This window comes from Episyrphus balteatus, chromosome 1, assembly GCF_945859705.1.
Source record: "Episyrphus balteatus chromosome 1, idEpiBalt1.1, whole genome shotgun sequence".
NCBI classification, from domain to species: Eukaryota; Metazoa; Arthropoda; class Insecta; order Diptera; family Syrphidae; genus Episyrphus; species Episyrphus balteatus.
In genome coordinates, this window is record NC_079134.1 from 84435742 (window position 1) to 84454418 (window position 18677).

Sequence of the window (18677 nt, forward strand, 5' to 3'; positions counted from 1 at the left end):
AAGCTTGAATATATTCTTATAAGTTAAACTATTTTACTGATATTATTATTATTATTTATTAACATAAAATTATAAATTAACATGTTAATAATAAAGAGCACTAGCTTCAAGAGCTTTCCACTCTAGATAAATATTTGAACTTATATAGTTATTTTGTTTAATATAAGATATTTTTCTATCTCTAAAATATTTTGAATACTAATGGTGTTTAAAAATGAAAAAATGTCTTGGTCATTAGGCAAAATGGAGTTGATTTGTTGAGAAATACTGCAATTGGAGAGGCCAAGTATATGCGAAATGTTTAAGATGTTGTTACAGACTGGACATACTGGTGAATTCTCTTTCCTTAAAATGTGCTGGTGGGTTGAGATAGTGTGACCTAATCGAAGTCGGATAAATTTTGAAACTGTTGCTCTGGATAAAGATGGTGGGTAGATGGGAGTGAGACAATCGATATTGATTTTTGAGTAATGGTTTTCGTAGCGACTCCATTTTAGAATTTTGTTTTTCTTTATGGTTTGGTCGATGAATCTTTGAAGGTCTTTTTTTGAAAATACGTCGAATGTGAAAATGGGTGACTTATCGCAAGCCTTTGCGGCATTGTCGGCGTACTCGTTGCCTAATATGCCGATATGACTTGGGACCCACATGAGTTTAATTTTGTTGGGGTTCCTTATTAGAAGGTCACGTAAGTTGTTAATCAGTTTGCTGTTGTGATTTGGGTTAGAAACGGCACGAACAACCGAAAGGCTGTCGGTGCAAATCACTAACTTGGAACTGAGTTGTGGAATCGTTTTTGCGGCTTCGTGGATGGCGAACGCTTCAGTAGTAAAGATTGACGAGTATTCCCATAAAATACCTGTTTTTATTAAATTTCCATTTTCTTCGGTGACAGCAAATGAAGTGTTATACTCGGATTTTGACCCGTCTGTAAACAAAAGAGTCCAACCCTCATGTTTAAAGTTTTCAACTATTTCTTCAAAAATAGAATGATAAACTCTTCTATTAGTGTGGTCCTTATTGTACTCTGTAAGTTTTAGTTCGAAAGATTTATCCGATAGTTGCCAGGGTGGAAGGGTCGGTGAATGACCTTTAACGCGTTTGAAGGGTAGACCAATTTGTTTGGCGTTTGATAAAGCTATGCTGATTGTTGATGGAATGCGCTTATCCATTTTAGTGTTGCCAGTTGAATCAATGTCGCTATCAATGATGGAGTTGTACGAGAACAGGAGTTTTGGAATGATCTTAAGAAGACTCTCTGATTGTCGCTGTTCCAATGTGGGAAGGCCAGCTTCCACCATAATGTTGTCAACTCTGGTTGTACGATAGGCGTTAATGCTTCTTCTTGCCGACTGATGGTATGCAGATTTAATAAGATTTAACGTAGTTTTTGGACATTTGCCATAAATATAAAGACCATAATCTATTTTACTTTAAACTAGTGATCTAGTAATATTACATAAAGTGTTTACATGAATGTTCAATTTTGCGTTTGACAAATAGTTAATAATATTGCTTCTTGTTGCTAGGCTCTTTTTAAGATTAATACAGTGTGGTTTCCAATTAAATTTACAATTAAATCTTAATCCTAAAATATCTAAATTTACAACATTTTCTATAGCTATATTATTAATCGATAAATCAAGTTTAGGACAGGATAGTTTACGACATATATGTAAGAGTTTACATTTGTTAAGAGAGAGCTTTGCTCCAGAATTATCACACCACTCAACAATGTCATTTAAAGCTTTTGAAAAGACATTTTTTGATTTCTCTAAATCATTGAGTTTACATAAGATGTATACGTCATCCGCGTAAAGGCAATGATCCAGAAGATTGTATTTGGCGATAATAAGGCTAATGTCGTTAAAGGCAATCAAAAATAACACTACCGACAAAGGTGATCCTTGTGGTATGCCATTGTTAAGCGGATGTATTGAAGAAAAAGAGTTATTGATTTTAACAGATATTTTTCTGTTCAAAAGAAACGATTTAATGAATCCATACATTCTGGGACCAATCCCCCAGCTAAGTAGTTTGTTCAATATTAAATGAAAACCTATTCTGTCGAAAGCTTTCATGAAATCCAATGAGAGTATCGACACGTGGTTGCGGGAAGACAGTGCATTTGATACATAATGATCGATATGTAGCAAGGCGTCTGAGCAACCTCGGTTTGGTTTGAAAGCGACTTGGTTTGTGCTGATCAGTTTTTTGGTTTCTAGGAACCAATAGAGCCGTTTTGCAACTATTTTCTCCAAAACTTTGGACATACATGGGATGAGAGAAATAGGTCGGTACCCATCTATAGAGTCTATGGGCTTATTTGGTTTTGGTAATGGCATGATATGGGCAGTTTTCCAAGTTTGTGGGATGATGCTGGTGTCTAGTATTTCATTATATAACGCAAGAAGTCTAGATTTAACATTGAATGGTAGGTTTTTTATCATTGGATATGATACACGGTCTCTACTTGGGGTTTTACCTTTTAAAACACTTAAGCAACATTCTAATTCCATATATGTTATTTTTACTTCAATTTGTTTAGCTAATGTGTTGCCGGGCGCTTGTGGTGGCATATTATCAAGACTCATAACTTTTAAGTTATTGAAAGATGTTGTAAAGTTCTTGTCATTTGATAGGTCTGACCAAGAAAATGCAAAAAAATTACCTATGTCCAATGCCGAAGAAATTGGACCATTGGGTGTTTCAAGACATTTTATGGTGCGTGGGATGTTGTTTCCAGTAAGGCAGCGGATATTATGCCAGATTTTGGAGATGGGAGAGTTAGGATTAATGGTTGCCGTGAATTCAGCTAAAGATTTAGTTTTGCTTATTTTCATTTCTCTTCTAAATTGAGCATTTGATTTCTTGTACGCTAAAAGGTTAGAGAGCATAGGGTGCTTTTTGAAGCGTCTCCACAGTCTCATTTTTTCATCCCTCAGATTTTTTAGAGCTGGTGTCCACCAGGGAACAATTTTTTTTTTGGGAATTGGAGAACTTTGAGGAATGGAAATATTGGCTGGATAACGAATAGATTTTTGTAATATGGCTGCTTCTTTGTTTGTATTTTCGGAGGGAACTATGGCATTTAAGTAGTTGTTCGTTAGGATTTTGTAACGATCCCAGTTAGCCAAATCGGTTTTAAACTTTAAGATAGGTGCAGTTCTAGTCTTGTTTGGGCTTATTTGTATATGTATTATAATAGGAAAGTGGTCACTATTATGAAGGTCTTCCAAAATGTTCCAAGATGTTAAGGGGTATAGGATGGGTGAACAGCATGATATGTCGATATGGGTGAATGTGTTGTGAGTTGAGAAGTGGGTTGGGGATCCGTCGTTTAAAAGCATTAAAACGGAATTCGCTAGGAATTCTTCAATTACATTACCACGGTGGTTAGAAACAGGGGAGCCCCAAAGGACACTCCAAGAGTTTACATCCCCACACAACAGTATAGGTGTATGTATCTGATTAACAATATTTTCAAGATCCGATCGAGAGAATGTTTGTTTAGGTAAAATGTATATAGAAATGATAGTGAATTTTATAGCTAGATTTACTTGCACAGCAAGAGTTAAGATGTTTGAATTGATATTTATTTGCAAATGGGGAATGTTCTTCTTAATAAGAAGAGCTATGCCCTGTTTACCGGTTATATTTTGGGGAGAGTTGCAAAAATAACCCGAATAAGATTTCGGAATTATTGGAATAGATTGATACGCACAATGTGACTCTTGGAGAGATAAAGCACATGGCGATCTTTCTTTAATTAGCAAATTGAGCTCATCGAAGTTATTAATATACCCTTGCATATTCCACTGGAGAGCTTTAAAGTAGTTTGGAGTTTCTAAATTATTATTGTTTGTGTTTTGAGGGTGGTATGTTATATGACTCCGCTGTCCAGAAGTTGAAGCACCGAGGCTCCCTGGGGAGCCTGAGTGATTCAACCCCAAGGCAGCGGAGTCAGGTATTTGGTTAGAATTATGTTGTTTATATAGATTCGTCATCATCGTCGGAGTTTTGAATAAAATAGTTACTTGTTTGAAGAAGTTTTTGTGTTGTTTCAGAAATAGGTGAGATTGGTAAGGTGTTTTCAGTGTCAATTGACATATTTGATTCTGCATTGAAATTTGAACTTTGGTTATTTAATTGAGAGTTTATGGAAAGTGGGTTAAGTTGAGATTTATTTTCGTTTAAATTTAATTGTGTGTGGTTTTCATTAATTATGGGATCGGGAGAGGATGTGGTGGATGTACTTGGTGGATTTTGTTTTGATTCCGTTTGGGATGAGGTTTTGTTGTTTTTGTTCGATATGGTTGTTTGGGAGGGATTGTGAGTGACAGATGTACTATTATTTTGGGAATGTTGAGGCAAGTTTGCGCTTTTAGATGCGTTAGATGTGTTATTGTTTTGGGAAGGTTGAGGTGGGTTTGAATTTACAGATTGTGCATTAGCTTCATGAGCTACATTTGAAAAAGAATTTTGAATTGAAATTGATTGGATAGGATTATATTCTTTATACAAACGTTTGGCGTCAGCCATAGTACACTTTTTTTTTTGTTTTTATTTTTAATATTTCTTTCATTTGAATATATTTTGGGCAGTCTTTAGAATCAGATGGATGTGGGGATTGACAGTTGGGACACATTTGTCTAGTACAAGCAGAATTTGCGTGTGGAGGTAGGTTGCATATGTGACATGCTGGATTCGGGTTAGTACATCTTTTTAAGGTGTGGCCGAGAATTTGACAATTCCGACACCTCATGGGGTTAGGGAAGTATTCGGTCACTTTGGCCTTGTAAAAACCTATTTGCACTGTCTCTGGGGGCTGGAATGAATCAAATGTAAATAACATTAGGCCAGTTGGTTTGGGAATTGACTCGACAGTTTTGGTAAATTTATATATCTCCGTCACGTTTTACCATTTCATTTCGGAAACGATTACTGATTCAGGAACGTTGATCAGACATGGTGCATATACTATGCCTTTCGATGCGTTAAGCTGCTTATGCAAGGTGATAGAAACAGGACATAGCTCGGAAAGATTTTTTACGCGTATGAATTTATCTGCAACTTTTTGATTATTGGTCAATATTAAGATTTTGCCATCTCTTAATTGGGAAATTTGTTCATATTCCGTGCTTATCGCGTTGATAGCTTTTGTGAGGGCGAAGATGTTAACTGACGTTAGTGGTTGATTTTCGTTAGAAGGGGAAATAATGATAAATCTTGGGTTTTTGGATTGGGTTTTTTGTGGGAGGTCAGGGAAATCATTAAAAACAACAGAACTTTGTTTAGTTTTTTTAAACATTGGCTCCGATAGCAAGACATCAGATTGTCCGCCATAACGGTGACCATGTTTCATTTTGGCCCCTGGGGCCATGTGGTTTTTAATGGAAAAACACTACACACGCGGTAAATTTAACCTTCGTTATGAGTTAGTGAGAGAAAGGGAGATGGAAAAGGTTGATTGATATGGGTTAAACGGTGATTGAAGAAAAAAGGAAAATAAGCGAAACGAGAGCAGTCGAGTTGACAATAGATGCGTATAGCACGAGAGCTAGTCGATGACTGATTTTACTGATAAAATGAGCTTAAATGAGATTTCAGTCATTTTCAGAATAAGGGGTGAGCTACTTGACTTAAATTATAGGCCATATTTTAAGGACCGAGCAACATACTCTTCGTTATGTAACTTGCAAGAACAAGAAAACTCGTACCACTTTCTTTCTATGTTAAAAGAAATAAGATTTGTACTTTGAGAAATCAATATTAAGCGAGACAGACTCCGGAAGAAATTGGAAACTTCTTGCTCAATATTGCATTGAAGCGGGTGGCAATGGTGCAGTGGATGTAGTACTTGACTGCTAACCTGAAGGTTGTGGGTTCAAGCCCTACCTCAGGCAGCATTCTTTTCTTAATCCCCCAGCTTGGAAACCACCCGTGGGACTATATGAGATAATAATCATCTTATTCTCAATTCACTGTACCAACAAAAAATCTTTCCTATCTTTCTATTCCTTCTAACTAGTGCCGTGCAGTTGCATTTAAAAGACCTTAGGTCTTACAGGCATATAGTTAAATTATTATTAAAAAAAAAAAGCCCTAAATTATAGAAAAGATTTCATTTATTAGTAACATTTGAGCCCAAAACTATAAAAAATTATAATATAATAAAATTATAATAGACGGTTTCAAACCAAGGGCATAATTTATTTAGAATATATTATTATTATTATTATTATTATTATTATTATTATTATTATTATTATTATTATTATTTATTACAATGTAATTAATTACAAAATAATACAATTAAAGCAGTAGCTACCAAGACTATCAGCTTAAATTAAAAAAAAAATGGATTTAGTAGGTTAACATTAAATAAGTTTATCTATTTTTAAAGATTTTAGAATTTTGTATATCAATCTTATATTTTCTTCTGATGGATATTTTAATATGTCTAGTAAAGGTCTATTTTTGATAAATTTATAAAGAATACTTTTCGTTGAATTGCAATCATGTCAATCTTGATATAAGCTTTTTTCGAAATAATGACAAAAATGTGTTTTTTAACAACAAGAATTTGACTTTAAATGGCTGCCATTTTGTATTTACTCACTCAAATACAATGAAATTACATTAAACGATAGAAAATATTATAAGGAAGAGAATGTATGTTTATTTTTTGGTCTATGACAATCTGGAGCAAAGATATTAGCTTGGAAGTAAAATATCCCAAAAAATGCATTTTTGTGAATAACTCCGCCAAAAAGAATGATCAGGTGGTGAGAAATTGGGTTTAAGCCTTTTAAATATAACCCTATCGATCCATGAAATAAAAACTGACAGTGCCTCTGTGCGCAAGGTCAAATGACGCTTTGACTGGAGTTTAACTCTCTATATTGTGTTTTGCGTTATTTTTTAGTGGAATTCATAGTTTTTAGGATCGCTGAAGCCTTCTATTTATACATTTTACATTTTGATAGAAAAAGGAAATAAAAGAAATTAGAAGAAATGAATGAAATTTCTAAAAAATGTGTTTTCAATCTTACTTACATAAGTTCTTAAGTGAAAGTTTAAAAGTAAACTCATTTTTCTAACTAAATTACCACTGAAAACTTACAAAAATGTGTTAAGAACCTTATTTCGAATTCCAAACAACCAAAAATTCAATCTGCAGTCGAATCAATCTGCATTGAAAAAAATTTGATACTTTTCCGGAAGATTCCGGAAGACTCGATCTGAAACTCTTTTTGAGACGGATTCACATACATTTTCACAAACACTACAATATACAATTGCAATAATTTGGGACAAAACAAAACTTAATAAACCAGAGCCTTTAAGCCTGAACTACATAGAAACACAAATAATTTAAATTTTTAAATGTCACATCAATGAAATGGTTTTTGTTATCTTGTACTTTAATTTACTTTTTATACTTTTTTTGACTTTGTGTTTCGATGCAGTTCTAGCTTTATTGAATAAAAATAAAGAAATTTAAAACATGAAATCATTTCAAAAATGTAAAAAATATTTTGTTTGATCTGTCACTAGGACACACATAAATTTACAAAAAAAAATTCCTACTAATTGAATTTCCTAAATAGCCAAAATATTTGTGCTCCACATATCAACCGAACCGAGTGAACCGATTTTTTTTTGTATAGGAAAAGTTTTACACATTACAGGGCTAAAATTTGAAAATAAATACTAGGAAAGGCGGAACGAGTCCGCCGGGTCAGCTAGTTCTTTAATAAAATGTATAAAACCTAAATAATTAATTTTATTTGCTAATACAGCAATATTATAACTTAGAATTCTTATATCTTTTATTTTAAGTAACTGGCGGACGGTTAGTTCCCAATTATTTTGCATCACCCTGTCTATACCATTTTAACTGCACCCTCTATTATCACTAACGCCACTTGTAGACTGATAGCTGCAACCGTAGTCCAGTCGAATTAAACATTTCAAATGGAACTTTTAAGGCTTTCACGGTTTCTTACAGACATAATTTCAAATGGAAAAAAATATATCGTGCAATTTTTTTTTCTTAGGACGGTAGAGGGAATCACTGAAAGCTTAAAACCACTTTTTCGGAAAAATCGAACATTAGTCAAAGCCGCCATCTTGGATTAAAGATAAAACACGTTTTAGTGAATAACTCGGCCATTTTGATTTTTGACAAAAATTATATAGGTACAACTTGTAGAAAGTTTTATTTTCTATAACTTTTATTTTTAAAAAATTTTCTATATGACATATTTTTCGAGTTTATCTGAAAAAACTTGCCCCTACTCAGCTTAAACTTTTTACCCGCATTGAGTATAGATTTTAAGAACAACGCAATATGGCAGTGTTTTTATGTTTTTGGGGATGAGAAATCTAGCTCCAATGTTAGTTTTTACAAATTCCTGAAATTTTATAAAGAAAAGGAACTATCTCAAAATCAGTAAGTGTCATTAAGAACAAAATGAGTAAATATTATAATTAATGTCTAGCAAAACAATTTAATCTTTGAATTTTTCAAATCGGTTCATTAATGCCTGAGTTATGACCAATTGTTTATAACTCACTCTCTCTTTTAATCTCTTATTTTAAACAATTGGTCATATCTCAGTCATTAATGAACCGATTTGACAAAATTCAAAGATAATATTTACTCATTTTGTTTAAAATGACACTTAGCGATTTTGAGAAAGTTCTTTTTGTTTATAAAATTTCAGGAATTTGCAAAAACTAACATTGCAGCTAGATTTCTCATATTCAAGAACATATAAAAACAATCCCATATTGCGTTGATCTTAAAATCTATACTCAATGCGGGCTTAAAGTTTAAGCTGAGTAGGGGTGTAGTTTTTTCAAATTAACTCCAAAAATATAAGTCATATAGAAAAATTTATTAATTTATTAAAATAAAAGTTATAGAAAATAAAATTTTCTACAAGTTGTACCTTTATAATTTTTGTCAAAAATGACCGAGTTATTAACTAAAACGTGTTTTACTTTTAATCCAAGATGGCGGCTTTGACTCAAGGTCGATTTTCCCGAAAATCAGGTTTTAAGCTCTCAATGATGCCCTGTACCGTCCTATGAAAAAAATTTCACGATCTAATTTTTTCCATTTCAGCTTAATTTTTTGTACATCCCGACTGAGCTGCCAGCTCCTCTTCCATTTGACATTTCTCGAAGTGAGTTTTGATCTGTGCGGACGTGTTTTAGATGTGCTCCCAAATAATAGATTGATTTATACGGTGATATAGTGACTGATTGATTTGCAATTGTTACAATAATAAATACAGTGTTTGGCGAAATAATTATTGAATAAATATAAAAAAACAATCAATAGAAAAAGAACAATTAAATAAAGTATACATAAATTAAAAAAAAAGAGAAAGATATAATAATAAAAACCGAACAACATCGGTAAATCATTTATTGAGTTAAGAAATTGAACAGAGAAAGTATCATCCACATAAAGTGCAGTGTGTGTGTACTAGAGTGACCGCAAGAAATCGATTTTCGAAATTTGGTCTGGGGAACCCCATAAAATGTTCCGCCTTTGCAGATTTTTAGATAGCCAAAATTTCAGCTCGATTGGATAAGTCTAAATGGTGCCGACACTCGCTCAAAGTATCAAAAATCTCTGTTTTTTCACTGTTTTTCGAAGAAAATTAGCTCTAGCTCCCAAACAGATGGGGTTATTTTCACTTTTTATATATTAAATTAAAGGTAGTGTTGTTACACATAATTCAGATGCTAAATTTGTTTAGTTTTACTAAAAAAAAAAGATATTGTCATCAATTTAAATTTTCAGTACTTACCTCAAAAAGAGCTGAGGTACAAACTCGATTTAAAATGACATTTTTTTTAACTGTTAAAAAAAACGAATTATTTAACAGATTTCTAAAAAACAAAATATTTAACATCGTGTTACATTTCTTATACATAATTAATGAAGTAAATACTAAAAAAATGTAATCAAGAGATTTACTTAAAGTAGTTTTGGAAGCATCAGGATACAATTTTCGGCACTCACTGACTACTTGAAGTACATATTGTTTTTGTTTCTCATCTTTAGTTAAAAGGTTATTAAAATCGGCTATTAATTTGACTCCTCTTTCTGCAATGTCATTTACGAGTTTAAGTGATTGCACTTTTTTAAAGCCTTATTTAAAATACGGGTTTTCGGGACAAAGATTTGGAGGTTCTTTGAGAAAACTTGTGTTTATTTTCAATCGGCTGAAAAAGTTCAATGTTTCTTTGTTCACAATATTTTTTAACCCTGCTGTGACAAATTGTTCAACTTCATGTGTCTGTAGCTTTGGCTTTACTTTTCTGTTGGTTTCGGTTTCTCTGTTTTACAAAATTATGTTGGCCATTTCTGATTTTTCGCCACCTGGTAAAGTTGGGTCAAAGAACGCCAGACCTACCAGCTCTGAACTCAAATACAAATGGTTTGAGAATTCAGCAAGAGCCTTCTCTGAAATGTCTTTGTCAATCTTGCGGTATTCAATGCAATTACGCAAAAGATCAAGATTTTGTTTAGGAGCCACATAAGCTCTTCGGGCATTAAACCAAGCATTGCAGTAAATTTGTACGATGAAAACGCAGATATCACCGCGAGAATTTCGTTCCTCGTTACTTATTTTAAACTGGCTTCGATACATGAAAATTTTTAAACTATAAATAGCTTTGGCCATCCACCTAGCATGATGAGTGGCTCCTGGTGTTCTGAATCCAACTACGCTTCCATCTAGAACTCCAACAATCATTTCTAGGCTGAAATTCTTGTAGTTAATCCTTTAATTCACCTGATATCTGGGTTATAACTTCAGGGGTTAGGTGTTTATTTACATTTTTATCACTGATACCCGTGTGATATATTTTTGAATCTAGTTTTGGCCATTCATTTTGATACCTTTTAAAAATATCTGGTTGAGGTCCAGTTGAACCCAACTTACAATGAAAAATACCTCTTAGCAAAACTTCAAGAATATGGTGACGACAGGCCAGGTACAGCAACTCTATATCCAACATTTGCTGCAAAATGTTGCAAGATCCTTTCACTCTTCCAGTGTTTGAAGCAGTGGTGTCAAAACACATTGCTTTTACAGCATTCGAAACTCCCCATTGTTCCATCATTTCATACACAGCTGCTGCCTGCTCTTCATCAGTACTATTTTCTATAACTGGTACTCCTAGAAGTTTGTCTTGTCAATTTGTCAATTTTACTCTGTGATTCTATTGTTGATATAATTATTATATGTTATTATATATTATAAGACAAGCATTGCGATTAGATACCTTACATCAATCTATAACATAGAAAGTTTCATTTTAAATCGAGTTTGCACTTCAGCTCTTTTTGAGGTAAGTACTGAAAATTTAAATTGATGCCTATTTTATTTTTTTTAAGTAAAACTAAACAAATTTAGGATCTGAATTATGTGTAACAACACTACCTTTAATTTATTATATAAAAAGTGAAAATAACCCCATCTGTTTGGGAGCTGGAGCTAATTTTCTTCGAAAAACAGTGAAAAAATAGAGATTTTTGATACTTTGAGCCAGTGTCGGCACCATTTAGACTTATCCAATCGAGCTGAAATTTTGGCTATCTAAAAATCTGCAAAGGCGGAACATTTTATGGGGTTCCCCCGAAAAAAATTCGACAAAATTTTTTTTCTAGGGAGTTGCGGTCACTCTAGTGTGTACCCATACTTTAATATGGGTGATAGTTGCAAGGAGTGATTCATTCTTGAAAGGGGGGACTTATTTACCATGCAACGGAATTTGTGGAAATTTTTTTCATTTTAAGTGTGCTAAATTGTCTGAATATGACGGAAACAGGAGAAACCAGCGGTTCTTTATAGATAGATAGATAGATAAATTTTATTCATGAAAGCAGATTTTTTATACAATGTATTGAGTAAAGAACATGAATAAATTAAGACATGACAAAATTTGTCGTGTGTCTGTTGTATAAAATATTATTATATATATATATAATTCATTTTTAATTTTTAAACATTTATTTGATTTTAAACTTGTAACCGTTTTAGTTATTGTATCTTAAAAATTGTATCTAATATACATAAGAAGGCACTTTGTTTTAAAAGAATCGATAGATTCATGTTGTAGTCGCTACTGCAACCATGTTGTACTCGATAGTGCAACAATGTTGTACTCGATAGTGCAACAATGTTGTACTCGATAGTGCAACAATGTAGCAAATAAATAGTGCAACCATGTTGCTGTAAGTGAAGTTGCGGCAACAACTGTTGCGACAAATGCCCAAAGAGAAGGTACAATGATTTTGGTAAAAGAAGCTTTCTTTTATTATAAAATTTTTGAACGCTATCTTACGGTAGGACCAAAATCATTCGACAACTTACCGTCATTGAGAAACGTTAAAATTGTTTCAAGTATTTCTTGTGCGTGGAAAGAAAGTCATAAGACTATAATAATTAAAAGACAATTAAGATTGCAAGATAGTTAAACTATCTTTTTTATATATAAGTTGTGAACTCAAGTTTTAAGGTAAATTAATTGACCCTTAGTTTTTGATTTTTTTTGTTTAATTAAATAATTTTTTTTAAATTATAGGCGGTTCTTGAATATAAGAGCCGTCGTCTATTCTACTCCGGTGCTAGACAAGAAATTTCCATTAGGAAAATTGCTTCCGGAAAACCCGGAAAAGTCTCACCAAATATCCTTAATAATACCAGGCGAGCAGGAAAATCAGGCAGTGACATATCAAACAAATAGCATAAATTGAAATCAATTAAATTTAAATCGACCGAAACATAATACCTGTCGGCTAAAAATAGTCCACTGATTCCTTAGAGAGTACATAGCTCGGAGGTCTTACGCTCCGATATATGCGAAGGAGCTTGGAGGGTTCGACGTTCAAATCCCGAGCTGAACCAATTCAAAAATTATTTTTTTTTATTTTTTTATATATATTTTTTGATTTTTTTTAAATAAGATTTTTTTTGTTAAAATAAGTGTTTCTGTTAAATTTGCCATAATTTTGCTCACCGCGTTACTTCAGAAAAAAAGTGTTAGAACAATTTTATCAGTACGCGAACCGTACTTAAAGTAAAGTAACTCACGAAATTAAAAGTGTTATATATATAAGATTAAAATTTGAAATTTGTGTGTGGACGAGGGTTGAAGTCCTCAAAATCAAAAATCAACACCTACTTCAGCAGTGGCCACTTAAGAAGGAAATAAAGGGTGAGTTTTCTCTTTAAAATTGATTTCATAAATACTTATTTACTTATATATATATATATCTACTTATTATAATAATTGCGGGAGTTAAAAGGGTATATATTGTGTGGGGATCAATGATAAATTAATTAATTATAAAATTGAATAAAAGAGGATTTTTATATCCCAAAACTATATAATAAATCGAAGACGTATTTATAAGATTGCGAAGAACAATTATTTTAAGAAAGTGATTCCGTGGCATAATAAGGCAAACTTATACTTAAACTTACTTAAAAATTAAACTTATAAATCTATACAAAAGAAACTTAAACTTAAATTTTATTTTTTATTATAAATATTAAATTACATTTGAATTTTTAACGAATTTCATCTATAAACTTAAAGTAGTAAATAAAAACATATGTATAAAAACTTTAAGTAATAAATTTTTTTTTAATTAAAACCAACATGAATCTCATATATTTAATTTCATGAAGATATTAAAGATCTCACTATGAGAAGTGAATAAAGTAATTTTATAAAGAGATGGGGAGGGCAGTTTGAGAGAATGATGTTCTGGGAGTGAGAAGATACCTAGTTAAGGGATCGTCTAAGCGAGTATGACGACAATGGTAGGGAGGGCAGGAAGGATTCTCGCGCATCTTTGAACACCTATAGATGCATATGCTTAAGTCTGATATGATTATTTTTTTTGTAAAGTATAATAAGGTCAAACAACCCACCCCACCGACGAGCTAAAAATGGGAACTAGCATATCAGCACTGACCAAAAGCCTAAAATAATACGTTACAAAATGGCGCCCGCAACGTGGAGCCCACTATTACAATATAGTGAGGCTAATATTTTACTGAGCCACTTCAATTTAATTTTTTTAATATTTATTTTTTAATTGAATTTTAATTTTGTTTTGATTTTTGAACAACTGGGTAGAGTCGTTCTTGTGAGTCCCTATGACTGGATGTAGAGCATTCGGTATCGAGTTGCAACAAGAAAGACGAAACCAAAGAAATATCCATATACAAGAAGGTATAAGGTTTCGAGTCTGTGAGTATCGATTTGGTACTCGTAACGCCGAACAAATTTAGCCCTTGCTTGGAGATTTAAGTGGGAAGAAGACTCGCCAATACGGGAGTGTTTGCAGAAGTCCTTCCCACAAATTCTCAGAATTCTTTTGTTTTTTTTAGAGTCTTTTCAGATGGGAAGCGTCTGTTGATGTCCTATTGAAAGAAAAAGAATTTAATTTCATTATTAATAATTGTAACATTAGTTTCAGATACATACCAATAGTTTATTTTAATTTTGTATATCTTGGCTCGCAGGACTACGGTGTCTTCTCATTCTTAGGATTTTAATCCTCTCATACATCGTCATCCTCATCTCTTTAGTAATCAATGTAAAGTTTCTGAAAAGGAAATAATTTAACAAATATAAAAACGTTTGGTTTTTCAATTAATTTTTTTAAACAAAATATATTTAAAAATAGATTTTGATTTTTTTTCTTATTTATTTATACATAAACATATCTTTATAACTGAATTATAAACATATCTATTCAATAAAACATAATACAAATACAATTTTGAATTGGTTCGAGTTGGTGAATAAACTTTTCGGTTACTCAGTACGAAAATTGAAAGGTGTTTAGAACTATCTTTTTGGGGTTCAAAAGCATGAGCCAAAACGGACCAAGGAAAAGTTTTCTTGGCAGTAGTTGGGGAAATCTTCGAGCAATATCTGAAGCGAGATTCGAAAGCTTTGTACGTCGTTTTAATAACACGATAGATAGATTTAACTTAGATCAGTCAGTAGATTTTTCAAGAGAATTAAATTCAATTATTTCAGAGTATAGCGCCGACATGTCGAATGCAGAGGGTTCAGTAGAACCTTCTGAGGTGAATCAAAGCACAGAGTCAGATGTAGACTTAGCAAACAAAACGTTTGAGAATGGAATAGATCCTACACGGACAGTACAGGCTGTCCCACCTGGGGCAGGGACTTCCAACACAGTCACTGGTACAGGAAGCGTTGAACGCGATGATTTTGCTGATAGGGTCGAGAGAAGTCTTATCGATAATCAAATGCGGGTATTCGAACAAATGAAACAGTTTATGGAAAGCGTTAATAAACGCATAGACGCACTCAGCAAACCTGTAAATGCACAAGGTACCACTGATTTTGCGGGAAGTAATCCGCAACCGGCTGCATCTGAACAATTTAGACACCACTTCATGTCTCCTTTGACTGGAGATTTTGGTGCAATGTCGTTAGCAAACTCAGATGATTCTGAAAAATGCCGTCTCGATAGATGGCACATAAATTACGATGGCACAACTAATGTAGGGGATTTCCTATTCCAAGTAGATACGTGTCAAGCTTCTTCCAGATACTCAGATAAGCAAATTACTTCAAAGTTTCACACAATACTCAGTGGCAGGGCTAATGTCTGGTTTTGGAGATATTTGCGCAAAAAACCGGAAGCGAAATTGGAAGAAGTAAAATCTGAGATGCGGAAGGAGTTTGGAAGACCTGAAAGTGATGTAGATATTTATATGCGTTTACTTACTCGGAAGCAGGGGTCTAAAGAGTCCTTTGACGAATTTTATAATGCCATTATTACTATCAACGATAGAATGAAAGAACCTTTCGACAACAAGAAGTTGGCAAGCGTCATACGAAGTAATGTTCGAGATAAGTTAGGGGAGATTCTGCTTTCTGCCGATGTAAAAACCTTAGAACAAGTAAGAAATAAGGCAAGGGAAGCAGAAAGATACCTGGCTAAACGGGTTTCTTCGCCCAAGGTTCAGGAAATAACTTTTGAAGAAGAACAAGACCAACCAGACCTAGAAGGTGAAGAAATTGCGGCCTTTTCGCATCAAAATAGGGTAGGGTCATCACCAAGTTATAGCTGCCATAATTGCGACGAAAAGGGACACTCCTATTTATATTGTCCTTCGCACACACGTAACCTGTTTTGTTACTTTTGTGGAGCAAAAGGCGTAACTACAGTTGAGTGTGGAAAACATGCGGGAAACTTTCGACGGGACGAGAAGAAGGGCTGGGAAAGTCGTCCCTCGAAAACCAATCAAGGCCCTTCCAAACAATAAATAACATTAATAATAATAAAAATCTCACCTCTGAAGAAATTGACTCCCTACAACAACCGGGAGCAGATCAGCAGTGTCAGGAATTAGGGAGTAAAATCGAAGAGTTAGTTCCAACAAAAATCTTGAAACGTGAAGTATCAGAAGAACTTCATAGCCATCCCAGGCACACGTATGAACTTAAGTCTCTTCATGATCGCAAGGTTAATTACGAAAAAGCCCGTGCTAGAATTATGGGAACAAAAAATTTAGTAAATAAAAAAATACAAAGGTGTAGAGGTAGATATAGAAATCGAAGAAAAATAAAAAAACTCATTGTAGACTCGATAATCTGTTCAGAAACAGATGGTAGGATGTACGCTAACGTACTACTTAAGGATGAAGCTAATTTTGGGTTGTTAGATAGTGGAGCATCTATCTCGGTGTTAGGTAACGGTTGTTGGGATTTAGTGAAAAGAATTGGAGTCGAAGTAAAACAATATAAAAATCTCGTACGTACAGCGGACGGCAAGTCACACGATATTGTAGGGTATTGTAATATTCCTACCAAATATAATGGCGTATCTAAGCTCATTTCTTATTATTTAATCCCAAATTTAACCCAGAAACTATATCTAGGGATGAATTTTTGGAAAGAGTTCAATTTGTTACCACAGATAAATGAAATTCAAGCCGACTTACACGATAACGAAAATCAAACGAGTTTTAAGGAAGAAGCGGAGCTTATAGATCTTACTCCAGAACAGAAAGTAAAGCTAGAGTCAACAAAAAAATTGTTTCCCAACTTTGTAGAGTTAGGTTTGGGGAAAACTAATATAGGTATACATTCCATAGACACAGGTACAGCGGTTCCTATTAAATCACGACATTACCCATTGTCCCCGGTCCGTCAGGAAGAAGTTTACAAGGAGTTGGACCGCATGTTAGAACTTGGTGTTATCGAGGAGTGCAATTCTCCGTGGTGTTGCCCATTGGTTTTGGTTAGAAAACCCGGCAAAGTTCGTTTGTGTTTAGACTTTCGAAAAGTCAATGCTGTCACGGTAAAAGATGCTTACCCAATGCCTCACGTCGATGGTCTTTTAAGTCGTATAAAAGATACGCATTTCATTTCGGGCATTGATCTCAAGGACGCGTATTGGCAGATTCCATTGGAAGAAAGTTCTCGGCCAAAAACTGCGTTTGCAGTCCCCGGGAAACCGCTTTACCAGTTTAAAGTGATGCCATTCGGACTGAGTAATGCGGCACAGACTTTGTGCCGTACGCTGGATAAGGTTCTGCCATCGCATCTGAGAGACAATGTGTTCCTGTATCTAGACGACTTATTAATCTGTACAGAAGATTTTGAAAGTCATATTAGCATCCTTACTGAAGTGGCTTCTTGTTTGCGCCGGGCTAATCTAACCATAAACCTCGATAAGAGCAAGTTCTGCATGCGGGAGATTAAGTATCTTGGATACATAGTCGGCCAAGGTACTTTGAAGACTAATCCTGACAAGATTGAGGCAATGGTGGACTTCCCCATCCCTAAATCTCAAAGACAGGTTCGAAGATTCTTAGGACTCACTGGGTGGTATAGGCGTTTTATAAAAAATTATTCTGACCTAGCAGCCCCTTTAACAGATTGTCTGAAGAAGAAAAAGTTTGAGCTAACTACAAAAGCATTAGAAGCTTTCAGTAATCTAAAAGAAGCACTTATTTCAGCACCAGTATTAAACCAACCAGATTTCAAGAAACCCTTTACAATACAATGCGATGCTTCATCGGAAGGAATTGGAGGGGTTCTCTTCCAATTAGATGAGAATCAAAATGAAAAACCGATTGCTTATATGTCAAAAAAACTCAACAAAGCCCAAAAAAATTATACAGTTACTGAATTGGAATGTTTGGCTGCTGTTTTGAGCATTAGGAAATTTCGAGCGTACGTTGAGGGATCACCTTTTCGAGTGATAACTGATCACTCTAGTCTGAAATGGTTAATGTCGTTGAAAGACTTGAGTGGGAGGTTGGCGAGGTGGAGCTTGGAGCTGCAAGGCTTCGATTTCAGCATCGAACACCGAAAAGGATCTCTCAACGTAGTGCCCGATACCTTATCTCGAATGGATATGGAAGATATTTCAACGACAGGGTTTGAATTAGATGAAAACATTGATGAGATCTTTGTGACATGCATTGGGGATGAAGTAGATTTGGAAGCTGAAGATTTCGATTCAGAAGAATATTCTAAATTAAGAGAAAATATTATCTCGGAACAAGATGCACTTCCAGACTTAGTGGTCTCCGGTAAATACGTTTACAAAAGAATTCGTTTTAGAAGTGGTGAAATAGGTG

General features: G+C 34.0%; 2 protein-coding genes across 2 annotated transcripts in view; both read left to right on the forward strand.

Moving 5' to 3' along the window:
* Positions 1-18677, forward strand: part of LOC129906902 (thioredoxin-related transmembrane protein 1-like) — a 115720-nt gene that overhangs the window by 17610 nt on the left and 79433 nt on the right. The window lies entirely within an intron of this gene.
* On the forward strand, positions 6368-17529 carry LOC129906895 (uncharacterized). The gene is made up of 2 exons (XM_055982888.1): positions 6368-12549; positions 12616-17529. The coding sequence occupies exon 2, from the start codon at positions 14919-14921 to the stop codon at positions 16350-16352; it is 1434 nt and encodes a 477-aa protein (XP_055838863.1). The 5' UTR covers positions 6368-12549; positions 12616-14918; the 3' UTR covers positions 16353-17529.

Excerpts from the sequence above, each read along its gene's own strand:
- LOC129906895 (XM_055982888.1), top strand. The coding sequence starts at position 14,919 with ATGAGCCAAAACGGACCAAGGAAAAGTTTTCTTGGCAGTAGTTGGGGA.